Genomic DNA, 17,851 nt, shown 5'->3' on the forward strand with positions numbered 1-17,851 from the left:
TTGCAGTGAGCCCAGATCGCGCCACTGCACTCCAGCCTGGGCAACAGAGCAAGACTCTGTCTCAGAAAAAAAAAAAAAAAAAAAAAAAAGAGTGAGGAGTCTCACTTCTGGGGGCCCTCTTCCTCCCACAGTGATCTCCCTACCCAGCATGTACGAGGGGCTGGTGCGTGGCCTGTGTGGAAACTATGACAAGAACCGCAAGAATGACGTGATGCTGCCCAGTGGCGCCCTGACCCAGAACCTCAACACCTTTGGCAACAGCTGGGAGGTGAAGACCGAGGATGTCCTCCTCCGATTCCCCAGGTGCGTGGCCTGGAAGGGATGAGGCTGGGGAGGTGAACAACAGTGTCTGTGCACAGTGGCCGTTAGCCCTCCTGTCCTCAGCAGAGGATGAAACTCCAAGGAGAGGGTGCAGGGAGGCCTGGATCCTCCCAATTCCGTCATTCCCTCTCACCTGACTCTGGGGACGCCCGCTCAATGGAAATCCCACTCTGTGCCACCGCTCTGCCCTCAGCCTGCCTTCCCAGTTCTTCTTCTTTCTTTTTTTCCTTCTTCCTTCTTTCTCCTCCTCCTCCTCTTCCTCCTCCTCCCCCTTCTCCTCCTTCTTCTTCCTCTGTCACCCAGGCTGGAGTACAGTGGCGTGATCTCAGCTCACTGCAACCTCTGCCTCCCAATTTCAAGCGATTCTCGTGCCTTAGTCTCCTGAGTAGCTGGGACTACACTCTCGGCTAATGTTCGTATTTTTAGTAGAGATGGGGTTTCACCATGTTGACCATACTGGTCTCCAACTCCTGACCTCAAGGGATCCGCCCACTTTGGCCTCCCAAAGTGCTGGGATTACAGGTGTGAGCCACCACACCCAGCCCCATTTCTTATTTCTTTTTTTTTTTATTTTTTTATTATACTTTAAGTTCTAGGGTACATGTGCATAACGTGCAGGTTTGTTACATATGTATACTTGTGCCATGTTGGTGTGCTGCACCCATCAACTCTTCAGCACCCATCAAATTCATCATTTATATCAGGTATAACTCCCCAATGCAATCCCTCCCCCCTATTTCTTTTTTTAAAATAGATTTTTTAGAGATGGGGTCTTGCTCTGTTACCCAGGTTGGAGTACAGTGGTGTGATCTTGGCTCAGTGCAGCCTCCACCTCCTGGGCTCAAGTATCCTCCTGTCTCAGTCTCTTGAGTAGCTGGGACTCCAGGCAGGCACCACCACACCCGGCCACACCCAGTTGTTCGTCTTCTTCCCCCACTTCACCTTCCTCGGGGCCTCACCTGACCCGTGGCTGTCTCTGCTGCAGGGCTATACCAGTGGAGGAAAGACGAGGGGTGGAACTGAGCTTCCACGTGTCCGAATGTAGCCCAGAGCAGCTGGCGAGCAACAGCATCCAGGCCTGTAGGGTGCTGGCAGACCCCCAGGGCCCATTTGCTGCCTGTCACCAGACAGTGGCCGCAGAGCCCTTCCAGGAGTGAGTCATGGGCCCAGGACTTGTGGGAATGGCCCAGGTGCCTGCTCTGGTCTTTCCCTGGGGCCTCCTGCCCGCTTCCTGACCCAAGCTCTGTGTGGTTCACTCCTCCGTTCTCCCTGTGGCCTCATTTCCTTGTGACCCTCCCTGGACACCGACTGATGTCTTTCTATTTGGGGTTCCAGGTTCTCTTCTGCAGGGGTGGGTCTCCTCACCTCCCCAAACTCTGACTGCACCCTTCCTGCCCCTTGTCCGCCCCAGGCACTGCGTGCTGGATCTGTGCTCCACTCAGGACCCAAGAGAGCAAGAGGAGCTGCGCTGCCAGGTCCTCAGTGGGTACGCCATCCTCTGCCAAGAGGCGGGCGCTGTCCTGGCTGGCTGGCGGGACCGCACCCTCTGCGGTGAGGCGCTGCCCCTCCCCATGCCGACCCTGACCCCTCTGCCATCCACCTCTGCTGAACACTCTTCCCACCACTGCCTCATCTCGGACTTTCTGTCTTAGTCTCAGCGTTGCTCGAATTTCTGTCTTAGTCCCAGGTCCAAGTCAGCACAACCAACAGCTTGCCTCCTTCTCTACCCCTACCTGGGAGCCTCCCAACCCCATCCCACATCCCACCCCTTCCTGCCAAGGTCCACCTCTGCTCAACCAGTTCCTTCAAATGCTCTAATGTTGCAGACAAAAAGACCCTGGATGGGCTGGGCGTGGTGGTTCACACCTATAATCCCAGTGCTTTGGGAGGCCGAGGCTGGAGGATGACTTGAGCCCAGGAGTCCCAGGCTGCAGTGAACCATGACTGCACCACTGCACCCCAGCCTGGGCAACAGAGCAACATCCTATTAAAAAAAAAAAAAAAAAAAGAAAAGAAAAGGAAAGAAAGAAAGAAAAAGAAAAAAGAAAGAAAAAGAAAAGACTAGACAGGCTGGGCGTGGTAGCTCACACCTGTAGCTTCACCACTTTGGGAGGCTGAGGCAGGAGGATCAATTGAAGCCAAGAGTTTGAGACCAGTTTGGGCAACACAGTGAGACCCCATCTCTATAAAAATTTTAAACAAATTAGCCAGGTGTGGTGGTGCATGACGATAGCTCCAGTCACCAGGGAAGCTGAGGTGGGAGGATCACGGGAACCCAGGAGTCGGAGGCTACAGTGAGCTGTGATAACGCCAGCCTAGGCACTCCAGCCTGGGCAACACAGTGAGACTCCATCTCAAAAAAAAAAAAGAAAAACAAAAAAAGACCCTAGATGAAGCTGCGATGCGTTCTGGCTTCCTGCCTATAAGCAACTCTGAGTGTTTTTGTTGTTATTGTTGTTTGAGACGGAGTTTTGCTCTTTGTCGCCCAGGCTGGAGTGCAACGGCGCGATCTTGGCTCACTGCAACCTCTGCCTCCGAGGTTCGAGTGATTCTCCTGTCTCAGCCTCCCGAGTAGCTGGGACTTCAGGTGCCCGCCACCATGCCTGGCTCATTTTTGTATTTTTAGCAGAGATGAGATTTCACCATGTTGGCCAGGCTGGTCTTGAACTCCTGACCTCACGTGATCCACCTGCCTCATCCTCCCAAAGTGTTGGGATTACAGGTGTGAGCCACTGTGTCCAGCCTACTCTGAGTTTTATCAGGTGACGTTGCCCCTGTTTGGCCTGCCCAGCCCCAGCCAGCTTCTGACCATGATTGTCCCCGCAGCCATGGAGTGTCCAGCAGGTACCATGTATCAGAGCTGTATGACACCCTGCCCAGCGTCCTGTGCCAACCTGGCGGACCCCGGGGACTGCGAAGGCCCCTGCGTGGAAGGCTGTGCCAGCATCCCAGGCTATGCCTACAGCGGCACCCAGAGCCTCCCGCTGGCTGACTGTGGTTGCACCAGCAATGGCATCTACTACCAGGTCCGGGCTGGCAGCGGGAGGCCCCGGGGAACAGAGGTGCCAAGGAGAGCCAGACCAGGGATGGAACCGGAACGTCTCCTCCTGACCCCTCCCCTTTATAGCTGGGCAGCAGCTTTGTGACTGAGGACTGCTCTCAGCGCTGCACCTGTGCCAGCTCACGGATCCTGCTGTGCGAGCCATTCAGCTGCAGAGAGGGGGAGGTCTGCACCCTGGGGAACCACACCCGAGGCTGCTTTCCAGGTGAACCTGCACCCCTGCCTGGTTCCAAGCTGCCCCATGCCCTGGGGCATCCATGGACCAAGGATCGTCCTTTTGTCCTGGGGACTCTTCCACATTGATTTCAGGACGTCTGTCCCTGCCTTTGTAGGGAGAGACAAGGGACAAAGATCTCCCCTTCCCTAAGCATCCACAACCTGCCCAATCCTTCCCTAGCATTCCTTCCCGTTATCTCCTTCAGCCCTGGTGGTTAGCACAGGACTTCTAATTTATACATAACAAACATGGAGTTCAGAGAGGTTAAGCAGTTTCCTGCCGGGCGTGGGTGACTCATGCCTATAATCCCAGCATTTTCCGAGGTGAAGTGGGAGAATTGCTTTGAGCTCAGGAGTTCAAGATTAGCCTGGGCAATATGGGGAGACATCGTCTCTACTAAACATTAAAGAAAAAAGAGCTGGGTATGGTGGTGCATTCCTGTAGTCTCAGCTACTTGGAGAGCTGAGGTGGGAAGATCACTTGAGCCCAAGAAATTGAGGCTACAGTGAGCTATAATTGTGCCACTGCACTCCAGCCTGGGTGACAGAGTGAGATCCTGTCTCAAAAAAGAAGAGAAGAGAAGGGAGGAGGGGAGGGAAGGGGAGAGGAGGAAAGGAAGGGAGGGAAAGGAGGGGAGAGGAGGGGAGAAGAGACAGAGGAAGGGAGGGAGAGAGGAAGAGAGGAAAAAAGAGATAAAACAGTTTTGAAGGGCCGGTGTGCGGTGGCTCACGCTTGTAATCCCAGCACTTTGGGAGGCTGAGGTAGGTGGATCACAAGGTCAGGAGATTGAGACCATCCTGGCTAACACGGTGAAACCCCATCTCTACCAAAAAAATACAAAAATTAGCCAGGCGTAGTGGTGGGCACCTGTAGTCCCAGCTACTTGGGAGGCTGAGGCAGGAGAATGGTGTGAACCCGGGAGGTGGAGCTTGCAGTGAGCCCAGATCGCGCCACTGCACTCCAGCCTGGGCGACAGTGCGAGACTCCATCTCAAAAAAAAAAAAAAGAGTTTTGAAGGAAGGAAGTTTCCCCAAAGCCCAGGGCTAGTGAGGCAGGGTTGGGAGCCAGGCTGGCTGACCCCGGCCAGTCTCTGGCAGCCGCTACTTTCTCCCCTGGTGTCCCAGCCTCCAGCCAGGCCTCCCGAGCTGGGAATGTTCTCCCAGGGGCCCCCTCCCACAACCCTCTCTGTCCTTGCAGAAAGCCCGTGTCTGCGGAATCCCTGTCAGAATGACGGGCAGTGTCAGGAGCAGGGAGCCACCTTCACCTGCGAGTGTGAAGTTGGTTATGGGGGAGACCTCTGTACGGAGCCTCGAGATATGCCAGCTCCCAGAAAGCCAGGTGAGGGCATCATCCAAGGCCCTGTACCCTCAGAGCCTCTTCCTGGCCCACAACCACAGAATGATTCTATATGTATTGTATTCACATATAGAATGATATTATATGTGATTATGTTACAATATTATAACATTATAATATATAATATAACATATAGCATTATATTATGTTATAGATATATATTATAAACAATATCGATTTGTATATATAATTGATAATATTAATATATTAATATACGTTGTATGTTAATTATATATTTATATATTGCATATATTATTATAGTATTAATTATATTGTAATATAATCCCTAGAAATTAGCAGGACAAGCATCCTCAAAAAACCAGTCCTGGCCGGGCACGGTGGCTCACGCCTGTAATCCCAGCACTTTGGGAGGCCGAGGTGGGCGGATCACAAGGTCAGGAGATCGAGACCATTCTGGCTAACACGGTGAAACCCTGTCTCTACTAAAAATTCAAAAAGTTAGCCAGGCGTGGTGGTGTGTGCCTGTAGTCCCAGCTACTCAGGAGGCTAAGGCAGGAGAATCACTTGAACCTGGGAGGTGGAGGTTGCAGTGAGCCAAGATCAAGCTACTGCACTTCAGCCTGGGTGACAGAGCAAGAATCCGTCTCAAAAAAAAAAAAAATTAGCTGGGTATGGTGGTGCACAGCTGTAATCCCAGCTACTCAGAGGCTGAGGCACGAGACTCGCTTGAACCCGGGAGGCAGAGGTTACCATGAGCTAAGATTGCGCTACTGCGCTCCAGCCTGGGTGACAAAGCAAGACTCCATCTCAAAAAAGAACCAAAAACCAAAACCAAAAACGAAACAAAAAACTAGTTCCTGTGCCCACCTCCTACCTTTATACTGTGGAATCTTCTCTCTGAAGCCCAGCTCCCCATTCCTGTGACCTGTATCTCTCACCCCTGCTGCTTCCTCCTCCTGTGTCCATCGGGTGCCTCTCCAGCACCTTCCACTGTCCTTCCCTATCCCAAACTACAATTCCCATGAGCCTCTGGGCCAGCGGTTTTCCAGCTTTATCTTGTCTAAGATTGAAGAGGGGGTAACTTGTGAACATGTGTATTCCAGAACACACCCAGAAAGATCAGATCCGGTAGGTCTGGAGTGAGCCCAGGAATCTTTTTTTTTTTTTTTTGAGACAGAGTCTTACTCTGTTGTCCAGGTTGGAGTGCAGTGGCATCATCTCTGCTCATTGCAACCTCCACCTCCCAGCTTCAAGTGCTTCTCCTGTCTCAGCCTCCTGAGTAGCTGGGATTACAGGTGCTGGCCACCACGACTGGCTAATTTTGTATTTTTAGTAGATACAGGGTTTCGCCATCTTGGCCAGGCTGGTCTTGAACTCCTGACCTCAGGTGATCCTCCCACCTCAGCCTCCCAAAGTGCTGGGATTACAGGCATGAGCCACTGCGCCCAGTCAGAATCTGCATTTTCAACACGGGCCCAGGAAACTATGGAAGTGACTCCAGGGCTACTCTTTGAGAAATGCTGGCTGAGATGACACCTGGACTCTAGGGCACCTACGAGGAACAGCTACCCCCTCTAAATAGGCTTAAGGGAGGGCAGGCATGGTGGTTCATGCCTGTAATTCCAGGACTTTGGGAGGCTGAGGCAGGAGGATTGCCTGAGCCCAGGAGTTCAAGACCAGCCTGGTAACATAGCAAGACCCCATCTCTACAAAAAGTCACGAAAATTAACTGAGTGTGGTGGCATGTGCCTGTAGTCCCAGCTACTTGGAAAGGAGGCTGAGGCGGGAGGATCACTTGAGCCTGGGAGTTCAAGGCTGCAGAAAGCCATGATCCGGCTACTGCACTCCAGCCTGGGCAACACAGCCAGACCCTGTCTAAAAAGGCTTATGGGAAACAGAAAACATGTGGGTGTTGGGGTGGGGGCACTAAGACCTTGGAGTCCCTGGAGGTGAGAACCTCCTGGAGGGAGAAGCAGATACACCTAGAGATTTAGAGAGATGAGGTCCCCTGGGGTAGCACGCAGTCCCCAAAAGGGAGTGCCCATCAGTCCCCACCCTTCCCGTCTCACGTTCGACCTAATGTCTCTTCCCCGCACCTGGAAGCATCTAACCCGGTGGCCGTCCTACTGGGACTGCTGGTGCCTGTGGTGGTTGTAGTACTGGCCGTGACCAGAGAGTGCATTTATAGAATGAGGAGGAAGAGGTGAGTCCCGGGAAGAGGAAGGGTGGGTGGGGTGTGCAAATGGGGGAGTGCAAACGGGGGAGCGGCTGGGCCCATAAAGGGCCACTCAGGGACCCATGTCTATTCCCCCATGCCTTCTAGAGAGAAAATGCAGGGCCAGGAGGGAGACAGACTGGCCAGGCTGGTGGACACAGGTGAGAACCGACCCCACAGCCCGGAACCTTAGGGCCTAGAGTTCCTCTCATACATGGTTTTCTTGCTTTCTCCTCAGATATTGTTCTGGACTGTGCCGGTTAAGTTGCTCAGTTTTGAATTGTCTTCAAACAAGAAGATTAAATAAATATACGTATTTGTTTATTTGAGACAGGGTTTTGCTCTATCATCCAGGCTGGAGTGCAGTGGCACGATCAGAGCTCACTGCAGCCTCAACTTCCTGGGCCTTCTGCCTCAGCCTCCCAGGTAGCTGGGACTGCAGGCATGCGTCACCATGAGGGTTAAATTTTAACATTGTTGTTTTTGTAGAGATAGGGGAGAGGGTCTCACTACGTTGCCCAGGCTGGTCTCAAACTCCTGGCCTCCAGCAATCCTCCTGCCTTGGCCTTCCAGGACACTGCAGTTACAGGCATGAGCCACGGTACCTGGCCAAAATTATTTATTTTTGTCTTGGTATTTTGTTGAGACAGGGTCTCGCTCTGTCTCCCAGGCTGGAATACAGTGGTGTGATCTCTGTTCACTGCAACCTCTGCCTCCTGGGTTCAAGCAATTCTCCTGCCTCAGCCTCCTAAGTAGATGGGATTACAAGTATGCACCATCTTGCCTGGCTAATTTTTGTATTTTTAGTAGAGATGAGGTTTTGCCATGTTGGCCAAGCTGGTCTCGAACTCCTGACCTCAAGTGATCCGCCCAACTCGGGCTCCCAAAGTGCTGGGATTACTGGCGTGAGCCACTGTGCCTGGCCCAAAATTATGTATTTTTGAGACGTGAATGTCCACATGATTATGGTGGAGGAAGTTGGGTCTTAGAGGGAGGAAAATGAGGGAGAGGCACGTGGAGGACTAGGTAGGGCTGGGTTCTGTGCAAAATGTCTAGAGGGGAGAGGAACTTAGGTTTGAGGTGGGGGTGTTGTCCCTTAGAGAAAACCACATGGGGGTGGCCCATTCGGTCCAGGCAAGGCTGACATCACTGGGGGAGACAGAAGGAGCAGGGAAGGCAGAAGGAACAGGGCAGGCAGGGGAACGGAGGGTGGGATGCAGCCCCAGACCCTTGGCTTCTGATTTAGGAGAAGACTTCACCCCAGGAATCCGAGTGCTTAGAGGATATGGCGTCTGGCTCCCCACCAAGCTGATTCTGAGAAATTTTACATGTCAAATACAGACTAAGGTTGGGGAATGTGGCTTTTTCTTTTTTCTTTCTTTCTTTTTTTTTGGAGACAAGGTCTCACTCTGTTGCCCAGGCTAGAGTGCAGTGGTGCAGTCATAGCTCACTGCAGCCTTGACCCCCGGGGCTCAAATGATCCTCCCATCTCAGCCTCCTGAGTAGCTGGTACTACAGGTATGCACCACTACGCCTGGCTAATTTTGATGTTTTTTGGAAGAGACAGGGTCTCACTATGTTGCCCAGGCTGGTCTTGAACTCCTGGGCTCAAAGAGCTCAGCCTGCCTCCACCTCCCAAAGTACTAGGAATACAGGTGAGCCACCTCGCCCAGCCAAATGTGGCCTGCTTGCCTTCCCTCCCTCCCTCCTTTCCTTTCTTCTTTCCTTCCTTCCCTCCCTCCCTCCTTTCCTTTCTTCTTTCCTTCCTTCCTCCATCCTTCCCTTCCTTTTCTTCCTCTCTTCCTCCCTCATTTCCTTCCTTCTTTCCTTCCTTCCTTCCTCCCTCCTTCCCTCTCTCCCTGCCTGCCTCCCTTCCTTCCTCCCTCTCTCCCTCCCTCCCTCTCTCTCTGTCTTTCTTTCTTTCTTTCTCTCACCCTCCCTCCCTCCCTCCCTTCCTTTTGTAGAGACAGGTGCTTCCTGTTACCCAGGCTAGAGTGCAGTGGTGCAATCCTAGTTCATCCCCTAAGTCCCTCCCACACCTCCTCGGGGGTACAAAACATGGGTGATGTGTCACCAAGGGAAGATGGGACAGAGGACTCAAGAGCCCGAGGGACTCCAGAAGAGGGCAGTAGAGGTGAGAAATTGAGGACAAGACTCTCCGGGCTGGAAAGGGCCCAAGCTGTGATTTGGGATCCAGCACTGACACAAACACGACAACAGGGGGCGACGGAGAGGCAGAAATGGAAAAAGCAGGTCAGGCGTGGTGGCTCACGCCTGTAATCCCAGCGCCTTGGGAGGCTGAGAGGGGAGGACTGCTTGAGGCCAGGAGTTTGAGATCAACCTGGGCAACATTATGAGGCTCCCCCCTCCGCCGTCTCTACAAAGAATAAAAAATCAGCTGGGCGTGGTGGTGTGCTACTCGGGAGGCTCAGATGGGAGTTTGAACTCTGGGCTCAAGCCTCAGCCTCTCAAGTAGCCAGGACTACAGGTGCATGTCACTATGCCCTGGCTAAAAAAAGTGGGTTTTTCCAAAAAGCAAATCAGCCTGTGACCCTCTGGGGAGGCCCCCACCCTCGGCATTCCTCCATTTCCCAAAAGGGGCTGGGGGTTACTGAGGGCAGGGTCTGGGGTCTGCGCTGCTGAAGAATTCTGACCTCTATCCTAGTAGGAGTGACCCACTCACCCCAGCCTGAGGCGAAGGTGCAAACGTCCCACCCCCTTCCTTGGGACTCCTGCCTCCTTTCAGGCAGGTCCTTGCTTGGGAGTGGGGACTGGGATTTTTGCTTGGGCTCTAAGAAGGAAAGGAAGGCTTGCTGGGTGCAGTGGCTCACACCTGTAATCCCAACACTTTGGGAGGCTAAGGCAGGCGGATCTTTTGAAGTCAATAGTTGGAAACCAGCCTGCCGAGATTGTACCACGGCACTCTAGCCTAGGCACCAGAGTGAGACTGTCTTAAAAAAAAAAAAAAAAAAAAGGCCAGGAACGGTGGCTCACGCCTGTAATCCCAGCACTTTGGGAGGCTGAGGCGGGCAGATCACGAGGTCAGGAGATCGAGACCATCCTGGCCAACACAGTGAAGCCACATCTCTACTAAAAAATACAAAAAAAGTTAGGCGGGTGTGGTGGCGGGCGCCTGTAGTCCCAGCTACTCAGGAGGCTGAGGCAGGAGAATGGCGTGTACCCGGAAGGCGGAGCTTGCAGTGAGCCAAGATCGCACCACTGCACTCCAGCCCGGGCAACAGAGCAAGACTCCATCTCAAAAAAAAAAAAAAAAACACTGACAATTGGGTTGGTGGAGGATCGGGTCGTAGGACCCCAAAGGGGATTTGGGTTTGGGGATGTCAAAACAGGGAGGACAGGCTGGGTGTGGTGGCTCACACCTGTATTCCCAGTGCTTTGGGAGGCTGAGGAGGGAGAGTTGGTTGAGGTCAGGACTTGGAGACCAGCTTGAGCAACAGTGAGGCCCTGTCTCTACAAAAATGTAAGAAATTATTGGGTGACCTAGGCGGGAGGACTGTCTGAGCCCAGGAGTTCCAAGCTGCAGTGAGCTGATTGCACCACTGCACTCCAGTCTGGGCAACAAAACAGAACCCTGTCTCTAAAGAAACAACCAACCAACCAACCAGGGAGGATTGAGTTCTAGAAATGTATTATACTCTGCTTCTGCGCTCATCCTCTGGGATGACACGCCCTGAGGCCACCTTCATGGAAGGAAACAAGACCCAACATGGGTAAGGAGAGGACCCTGGGAAGGAAGGGTCCTGCCCAGCGAGACTCTCCCTTTCCCTAGCTGGCAGAGCATTCACGCTGGGGAGCTGGATGTGGCAGGAAGACTCAGGGCAGCCTGGAGCTGTTGGGCTGGACCTCAGGGGGCTTCTGCAGCCCCCTGCTCTGATCTCAGCTCCCCACACCGGGTCTTCACTCTTGGCCTCTCTGCTGTGCCTCTGCAATACCCATTAACCTTTCTCCAGCTACCAGCTGTCTAGGATACCTGATCTAGCCTGGATGTCTGGTTGGCAGGGGAAGAGGGTGGGCCTGGGCAACATCCTCTGGATGGACCCGAGTCCCTCCCACACCTCCTCGGGGGTACAAAACATGGATGATGTGCCACCAAGGGAAGAGGGGACAGAGGACTCAAGAGCCTGAGGAACTCCAGAAGAGGGTTGTAGAGGTGGGAAACTGAGGACAAGCCTCCCTGGACCGGGAAGGGCTCAAGCTGATTTGGGGTCCAGCACTGACCCAAACACGTCAACAGGGGGCGACTCAAGTGCAGAAATGGAAAAGGCAGGTTGGGCGCGGAGGTTCGCGCCTGTAATCCCAGCGCCTTGGGAAGCTGAGAGGGGAGGATCACTTGAAGCCAGGAGTTTGAGATCAGCCTGGACAACATTGTGAGACCCACCCCCCAGCCCATCTCTACAAAAAAATTAAAAAATCAGCTGGGAGTGGCAGCGTGTGCCTGGAGGATTCCCAGTTACTCAGAAGTTTGAGATGGGGGGATCCCTTGAGCCCAGGGGTTCAAGGTTATAGTGAATTATGATCATTCCACTGCACTCCAGCCTGAGCGACAGAGCGAGACCCTGTCTCAAAAACAAACAAACAAAAAAGCGAAAAAACAGAAAAAGAAATGGACCAGGTTAAGCCAGGCTGGTCCTTGTCAAGACCTGCCCCTACAGGTGTCCAGGGGGAGGGAGGCCAGAAAGATCCCTGGAGAAAAGGACACAGAAAATGGCAAGAAAGCGAGCAGGGCCTTTGGAGGGGGAAGTTGGGGGAAGACAGGAGGTTCCCCCTCCCGTTTCCAAGAGGCTGGGAGAACCTGCCCGGGCAGCATCTTGAATGGGAGAATTGTCCTTGGCCCAGCCACCCGAGCAAGTGCCTGTGTACACATGTGGGGGGCCCCTTCCTCCCTTCCCCCACAGCCAATGTAGATACTCTCCCAGCATTGCCTCGAAATCTACCCCAGCTGTCAACATCTGGCCCCCATCTGTCTCCTTCATCCAACAGGACCCCCTGCTCCAGCTCCTGCCCCCTCCTCCCTCCCCAGGGGCTGTGGAGCAGGGCTGGGAGCTCAAGGCCTTCCCTCCTTCCCTCCCGCAGCAGCCCCTGGCCAGGAGGGAGGAACCAGCACAGGGGAGGGAGGGGACAGCCCCACCCCGGAGGTGCCCCAGGCTCTTGGCAGAGCCAGCTGGAGCCGTTAGAAGCAGCTGCCGAATGATTCACCTCGCCCCACCACCTCAAACACACCTTGGGGCTCATAACCAAGTTCCAGCCCCTACAGCCCTGCAGCCTCCAGACCTCTGACCCCTCTCGGTCAGTCACAAAGCCCTCCCTACCCAGCCCCACTCTCCTTGGAAATGTAGTCCATCACCCCCGTCACCCCCGGAGCTGGGACACATCCCATTTTCTTTTATTTATACAAAAAGTTACTTTTTTAAATATAATTTAAGAACCCCTCCAAGCACCGGCGTCCGTTTCTGGGTTCCACCACCACCTACCGCCCCTTTCACTACCTCACCCCGCACCCCTTCATGGGACACAGCTTGGGGGTCCCAGGCGGGATCCCGGGAGGCGGCATGACCAAGGCACTGTTCTGGAAACAGACACGATGATGGATCCCTGTTTCAACTTGGGCAAAGGAGGCCGTAGTGAAACACAGGTTCCCTCCAACACAGAGCTGTGACAAGGACGGTAGAAAAACGAAACGAAAAAACAAGAAGGGAACGGGGAGAAAAATTAAGACCAGAAACAAAACTCAAAAACCTTCAATATGAAGGCAGCAGCTGGGGGAGAGGCATTTACAAGGGAAAAAATGATTGAGTTTGGTGGTGACAGCAGCAAGTTGGGACTACAAACCCCAATGGTTTTGTCACTGGGCCCTGACACCCCTTCTTGCCCCCTGGGGCAGCCCCCCTCTCCGGAGCTGGCAAGGGAGTCACACTCTCTTTGGTCTGCGGAAAGGCACCCATCAAGGTGAGGGGGGTCACCTGGGGAGGCCGGGAGAGGAGGGGCGCTTCCTTTCCCTCTGGTCACACCCAGTCCCAAGGGAAAGGCGCCCTCACCCTTGGTCTAGAGTTCCCCGAGAGGGCTGGGGGGGTGATTTCCCCCTCCTATTATGGCAGAACCCCCAAATCCTGTCTCTCCAAATTGCCAACTCCCCACCCCACGGGTTCAAAGTGCAATCCAGCGGGGCTCAGGGCTGGGGGCCTCTGGGAGTCCCCACTCTGCCCCAGAAAGATGGGGAGGCCGTGTCCCTGGGGTGGGCAGTTCCTGCAGGTCAGTACTGCGGGGTCGGTCCTCCGGTCCCACCCGGGGCTCCCGGCTTGGCCTGGGACTTCATGTGCTGGACACTGGCCAAGATTTTCTTCTGGTGTCCCGCCAGAGTGACTCCGATTCGGAGCAGGTCCCTGTAGAAGGAAAGGAAAGCTCGGTGAGACCCTAGGGTCCCTGTGGCCGCTCTCCTCGCTTGGCTACTGAGCTGGTCCTAGCCTCAGGATTGTAGGCCAATCGGAAAAGCCAGCGGGAGAGGGAGAACCGATGTCAACAGTTGCGGGGCAGTTTTAGGAGCCAGGCAGCCATCCTTCTATGCAGCCGTAGTAGGGGGTGGGGCTGGAGGCCAGAGGCAGGGGGGCTTTGGCTTGGGTACCAGGGAAGGAAGGAAAAGAGAGAAAATCCCACAAACTGAGACTGGGGGAAGAGGCTGCACAGATTGCCACAGAGGGAAATAGAGACGTGAGAAAGAAAAGGCCGAAGTGGGAGAGGAAGAGCTGGGTGGAGAGGAAGAGGAGGTTGCTGATGGCTGGAGGCTGAGATAAGGGGAAAAAAGGGAGAGGAGGCCTTCTGGGTCAGAGAGAGGCTGGGAAGAATTAGGGAGGGATGTGCCCAGGCCCCACAGGGCAGGGGCAGATTGGCCTGGGACCCTCTGGCTCTAGCCTCCTGAGTAGCTGAGACCACAGGCACGCACCACCATGCCTGGCTGTTTTTTGTTTTTGTTTTGTAGAGATGGGGTTTTGCTATGTTGGCCAGGCTGCTCTCAAACTCCTGGGCTAAAGCAATCGGTCCACCACCTGGCCTTCACATTTGTTTTTTTTTTTTTTTTTGAGATGGAGTTTCACTCTGCTGTCCAGGCTGGAGTGCGAGGGCAAAATCTTGGCTCGCTGCAACCTCCACTTCCCGGGTTCAAGCGATTCTCCTGCCTCAGCCTCCTGAGTAGCCGGTATTACAGACACGCACCACCATGCCGAGCTAATGTTTGTATTTTTAGTAGAGATAAGGTTTCACCAAGTTGTGCACAATGGTCTTGAACTCCTGACCTCAAGTTATCCACCCGCCTCGGCCTCCCAAAGTGCTGGGATTACAGGCATGAACCACCGTGCCGTGCCCGGCCTTCAGATTTTTATATTCCTTCTATTTCTGTTATTCAACCTGGGGTGAGAGATCTTGGGAGAGAAACGGGAAAGCAGAAAGGGGGAGCAGCAGACAAAGGCCAAGTGGGGATATGCAGCCGTTGGGATGCGAGGAATCATAAAACCATTTCACATAAAAGCTGAAGAGGATCTCCAAAACCTAGCCCAATCTTCTCCTTTTATGGGTGGAAGAAGAGAACCCGAGAGGAACCCGAGTTGACATGTTGTTACTGTGAGAGCCGGGCCTGGAATGCAGATAGATGCACAAAGATAGATACAGAGTGAGAGGCGGAAACGCGATGGCCCAGAGCCGCGATGGCAGGAGGAGGTGAGGCGGGCAGGCTGGCCTGGAAGAGTCCTTGGGTCCTTGGCTACATGGGGCTGTTACTGCTCCTCCGAGGCCCTTCTAGGCATGGCATGAACGCAGTGTGAGAAGACAACATTGGCACCCAAAGCTGACCCCAAAAGCCCCCTGCAGACCCCATGGGCCCGACTCCAGCTGCCTTGCTCTCCCCGCCCCACTCCAGCTCCTGCCACTACTTACTCGGCAGAGATCTGGCTGACCAGCTCAAAGGAGGCAAAGCCAGCGGCTGCAAAACTTTCTTCGTATCTTCCCATCTTGATGGCCCGAAGCCACTCACCCACAGAGCCAAAAGCTGAGTAGTGAGGCTGCCGCTGGTCCAGGAGAGGATGTGAGGCCCTGGGGGGCAAGGATGGGGAGGAATGCTGAGTACCAGGCCCGGGTCCGGGCGAGGAGGTGGAGCCCAGCCTTGGAGAGGCGGACAGAGACCCTTCCGCCTAACATTAATGAACAGACACTTCTGGGCAAGGAGTGGGGGCAGAGAGAGCAGGCAGGAGGGCCCATTCTCTGCAGTCCTCACCCGCCGTTCTCCCGGGCCACGATTTTGAGGCTGGCAGGGTTCCGGATCATCTTGTCCAGGGCGCTAACCACCTGAGGGAAGCGGGGCCGGGCATTCCGGTCTTTCTGCCAACAGTCCAGCATGAGCTGGTGGAGGGACGTGGGACAGTCTGGGGGCGGGGGCAGCCGGTAGTCCTGTTCAATGGCATTGATCACCTGGAAAGAGGGGAAGCACCTCTGGGTAAGGCTGTCCAGGAAAAGCAAAGATGCTAACAGGCCCAGGAAATGGTGGCTTGGCAGATGGTAGCATAGCAGCCACAGCCCCCGCAAAAATCACAGATCCAGGAATCCTCCTAGCCGGAGTTGAAGCCCTCTGTGGCTGGAGGCCCCAGCAGCTCTTAGGCTATGATACAGACATGTTACCTCCCAACCCTGTCCTCCGTCTCTGCATCCTTCTGCGACCCAAATATGCTGTATCCAACTCTTTAATTAATTTATTTTTTAAGACAGAGTCTCACTCAGTTGCCCAGGCTGGAATGCAATGGCGTGATCTTAGCTCACTGCAGCCTCTGTTCCTGGGTTCAAGCGAGTCTCCTGTCTCAGCCTCCCGAGTAGCTGGGATTACAGGCACCCGCCATCATGCTCGGCTAATTTTTTGTATATTTTTAGAGACGGGGTTTCACCATGTTGGCCAGGCTGGTCTTGAACTCCTGACCTCAGGTGATCTATCCACCTTGGCTTCCCAAAGTGCTGGGATTACAGGTGTGAGACACTGCACCAGGTCCTCAACTCTTTTTAAAAATTTTTTGTAGAGATAGGATCCAGCTATGATACCCAGGCTGGTCTCAAGATCCTGAGTTCAAGTGATCCCCCCTCCTCAGCCTCCCATAGCGTTGGGATTACAGGCGTTGAGCCACTAGGCCTGGCCCTCCATCTCAACTCTTTGATACAAGGATCAATTCTCCTTTTTGTCATCTCCACGGTCTCAAGAACCCAGCAGTGATGACTTTCTGGGAACCCACCCTTCACCCCAAATCCCAAGTGAGAAAACACTCGAGGAAAGCTTGGTACAACCATGGGACACTTACATCCTGATTGCTCATGTCCCAGTATGGCCGCTCCCCAAATGACATCACCTCCCACATCACAATCCCGTAACTCCAGGCATCACTGGCGGAAGTGAACTTCCGGAATGCAATGGCCTCCGGGGCAGTCCATCGGATGGGAATCTTTCCTCCCTGAAGAAGGAGGAGAAAAGGTGAGCTGGGGGACTCACTGAGGGACTCACCAGACCCAGCACACTGCCCCCTAGACCCCAACCCCACTCTGCTTTTTTCCCCTAGCTCAGGCCCCAAGCCTCCTACTCTCCAATGCTGTTTGCCCAGGTTGGAATGCAGTGGCACGATCTTGGCTCACTGAAACCTCCACCTCCCTGGTTCAAGTGCTTCTCCTACCTCAGCCTCCTTAGTAGCTGGGATTACAGGTGTACACCACCACCCCCCTCATCAGCTAATTTTATATTTTTAGTAGCGACAGGGTTTCCCAATGTTGGCCAGGCTGGTCTCGAACTCCTGACCTCAGGTGATCCTCCCGCCTCAGCCTCCCAAAGTGCTGAATGAATTTACAGGAATGAGCCACCGTGCCTGGCCACTGTTCTTTCCAGACAGGGTCTTACTCTGTCGCCCAGGCTGCAGTACAGTGGCACATTCATAGCTCACTGCAGCCTCTGACTCCTGGGCTTAAGCGATCCTCCTGCCTCAACCTCCCAAATAGCTGGGACTACAGGTGCATGCCACTGTGCCTCGCTAATCTTTTACCTTTTTGGTAGAGATGGGGTCTTGCTGTGTTGCCCAGGTTATCTAACTATTATTTTCCTAGACATCTGGAAGTCGGCTTCCCGGAGCTGACTGTCCCCGCCACCCACAGCCTGCTCCTGTATCCTCTCCCTGGAGCAGGGCTGCCAAACCCTCAGCCTCCCACCTTTCCAACCTGCCCTCCCCACCTGGCCCTAAGAAGCTCACACCCGTGGTTCCCAGTGTTACCAGGGAGCTCGTGTAGGTGGGATCGGAAGAGTTCTCCTCCAGGAATCGGGAAAGGCCAAAGTCAGACACTTTGCAGACCAGGTTGCTGTTGACTAGGATGTTGCGAGCAGCCAGGTCTCGGTGGACGTAGCTCATCTCGGCAAGGTACCGCATGCCCGAGGCGATGCCCCGCAGCATGCCCACGAGCTGGATGACCGTGAACTGTCCGTCGTTTAGCTGGAGAGCAGATGGGGTGGGGGCTTGGTGAGGACAGCCCACCCACCATTCCCCCTACCATCCACATCTTTTTTTTTTTTTTTGTACTTTAAGTTCTAGGATACATGTGCACAACGTGCAGGTTTGTTACATATGTATACAGGTGCCATGCTTTTTTTCTTTTTAGAGGCGGAGTCTCGCTCTGTCGCCCAGGCTGGAGTGCG

At 54.1% G+C, this 17,851-nt stretch overlaps 2 protein-coding genes across 3 annotated transcripts in view; one reads left to right on the forward strand and one right to left on the reverse strand.

The window, feature by feature from the left end:
• ZAN (zonadhesin) overlaps nucleotides 1-7,395 on the forward strand; it is a 71,883-nt gene extending 64,488 nt beyond the window's left edge. The window contains 10 exon segments of the mRNA XM_011943959.1: nucleotides 132-303; nucleotides 1,307-1,474; nucleotides 1,733-1,807; nucleotides 3,148-3,301; nucleotides 3,303-3,347; nucleotides 3,449-3,587; nucleotides 4,797-4,937; nucleotides 7,020-7,119; nucleotides 7,240-7,292; nucleotides 7,370-7,395. Of these exon segments, the coding sequence (XP_011799349.1) occupies nucleotides 132-303; nucleotides 1,307-1,474; nucleotides 1,733-1,807; nucleotides 3,148-3,301; nucleotides 3,303-3,347; nucleotides 3,449-3,587; nucleotides 4,797-4,937; nucleotides 7,020-7,119; nucleotides 7,240-7,292; nucleotides 7,370-7,395 (1,073 nt within the window).
• A 5,108-nt stretch (nucleotides 7,396-12,503) lies between these two features.
• The window catches only part of EPHB4 (EPH receptor B4), a 27,325-nt gene continuing 21,977 nt past the window's right edge, over nucleotides 12,504-17,851 (reverse strand). The window contains exons 13-17 of one of the 2 annotated variants that reach the window (XM_011943932.1): nucleotides 17,433-17,648; nucleotides 16,479-16,628; nucleotides 15,413-15,606; nucleotides 15,076-15,231; nucleotides 12,504-13,532 (exon numbers count right to left, since the gene is read on the reverse strand). In XM_011943932.1, coding sequence (XP_011799322.1) covers nucleotides 13,403-13,532; nucleotides 15,076-15,231; nucleotides 15,413-15,606; nucleotides 16,479-16,628; nucleotides 17,433-17,648 — 846 coding nt within the window. In that variant the 3' untranslated portion in view covers nucleotides 12,504-13,402. The remainder of the gene's footprint in view (nucleotides 13,533-15,075; nucleotides 15,232-15,412; nucleotides 15,607-16,478; nucleotides 16,629-17,432; nucleotides 17,649-17,851) is intronic. The other variant, XM_011943933.1, reaches the window with a different exon arrangement.

Source organism: Colobus angolensis, unplaced genomic scaffold (genome assembly GCF_000951035.1).
Source record: "Colobus angolensis palliatus isolate OR3802 unplaced genomic scaffold, Cang.pa_1.0 Scaffold222, whole genome shotgun sequence".
In the NCBI taxonomy this organism is placed as follows: domain Eukaryota; kingdom Metazoa; phylum Chordata; class Mammalia; order Primates; family Cercopithecidae; genus Colobus; species Colobus angolensis.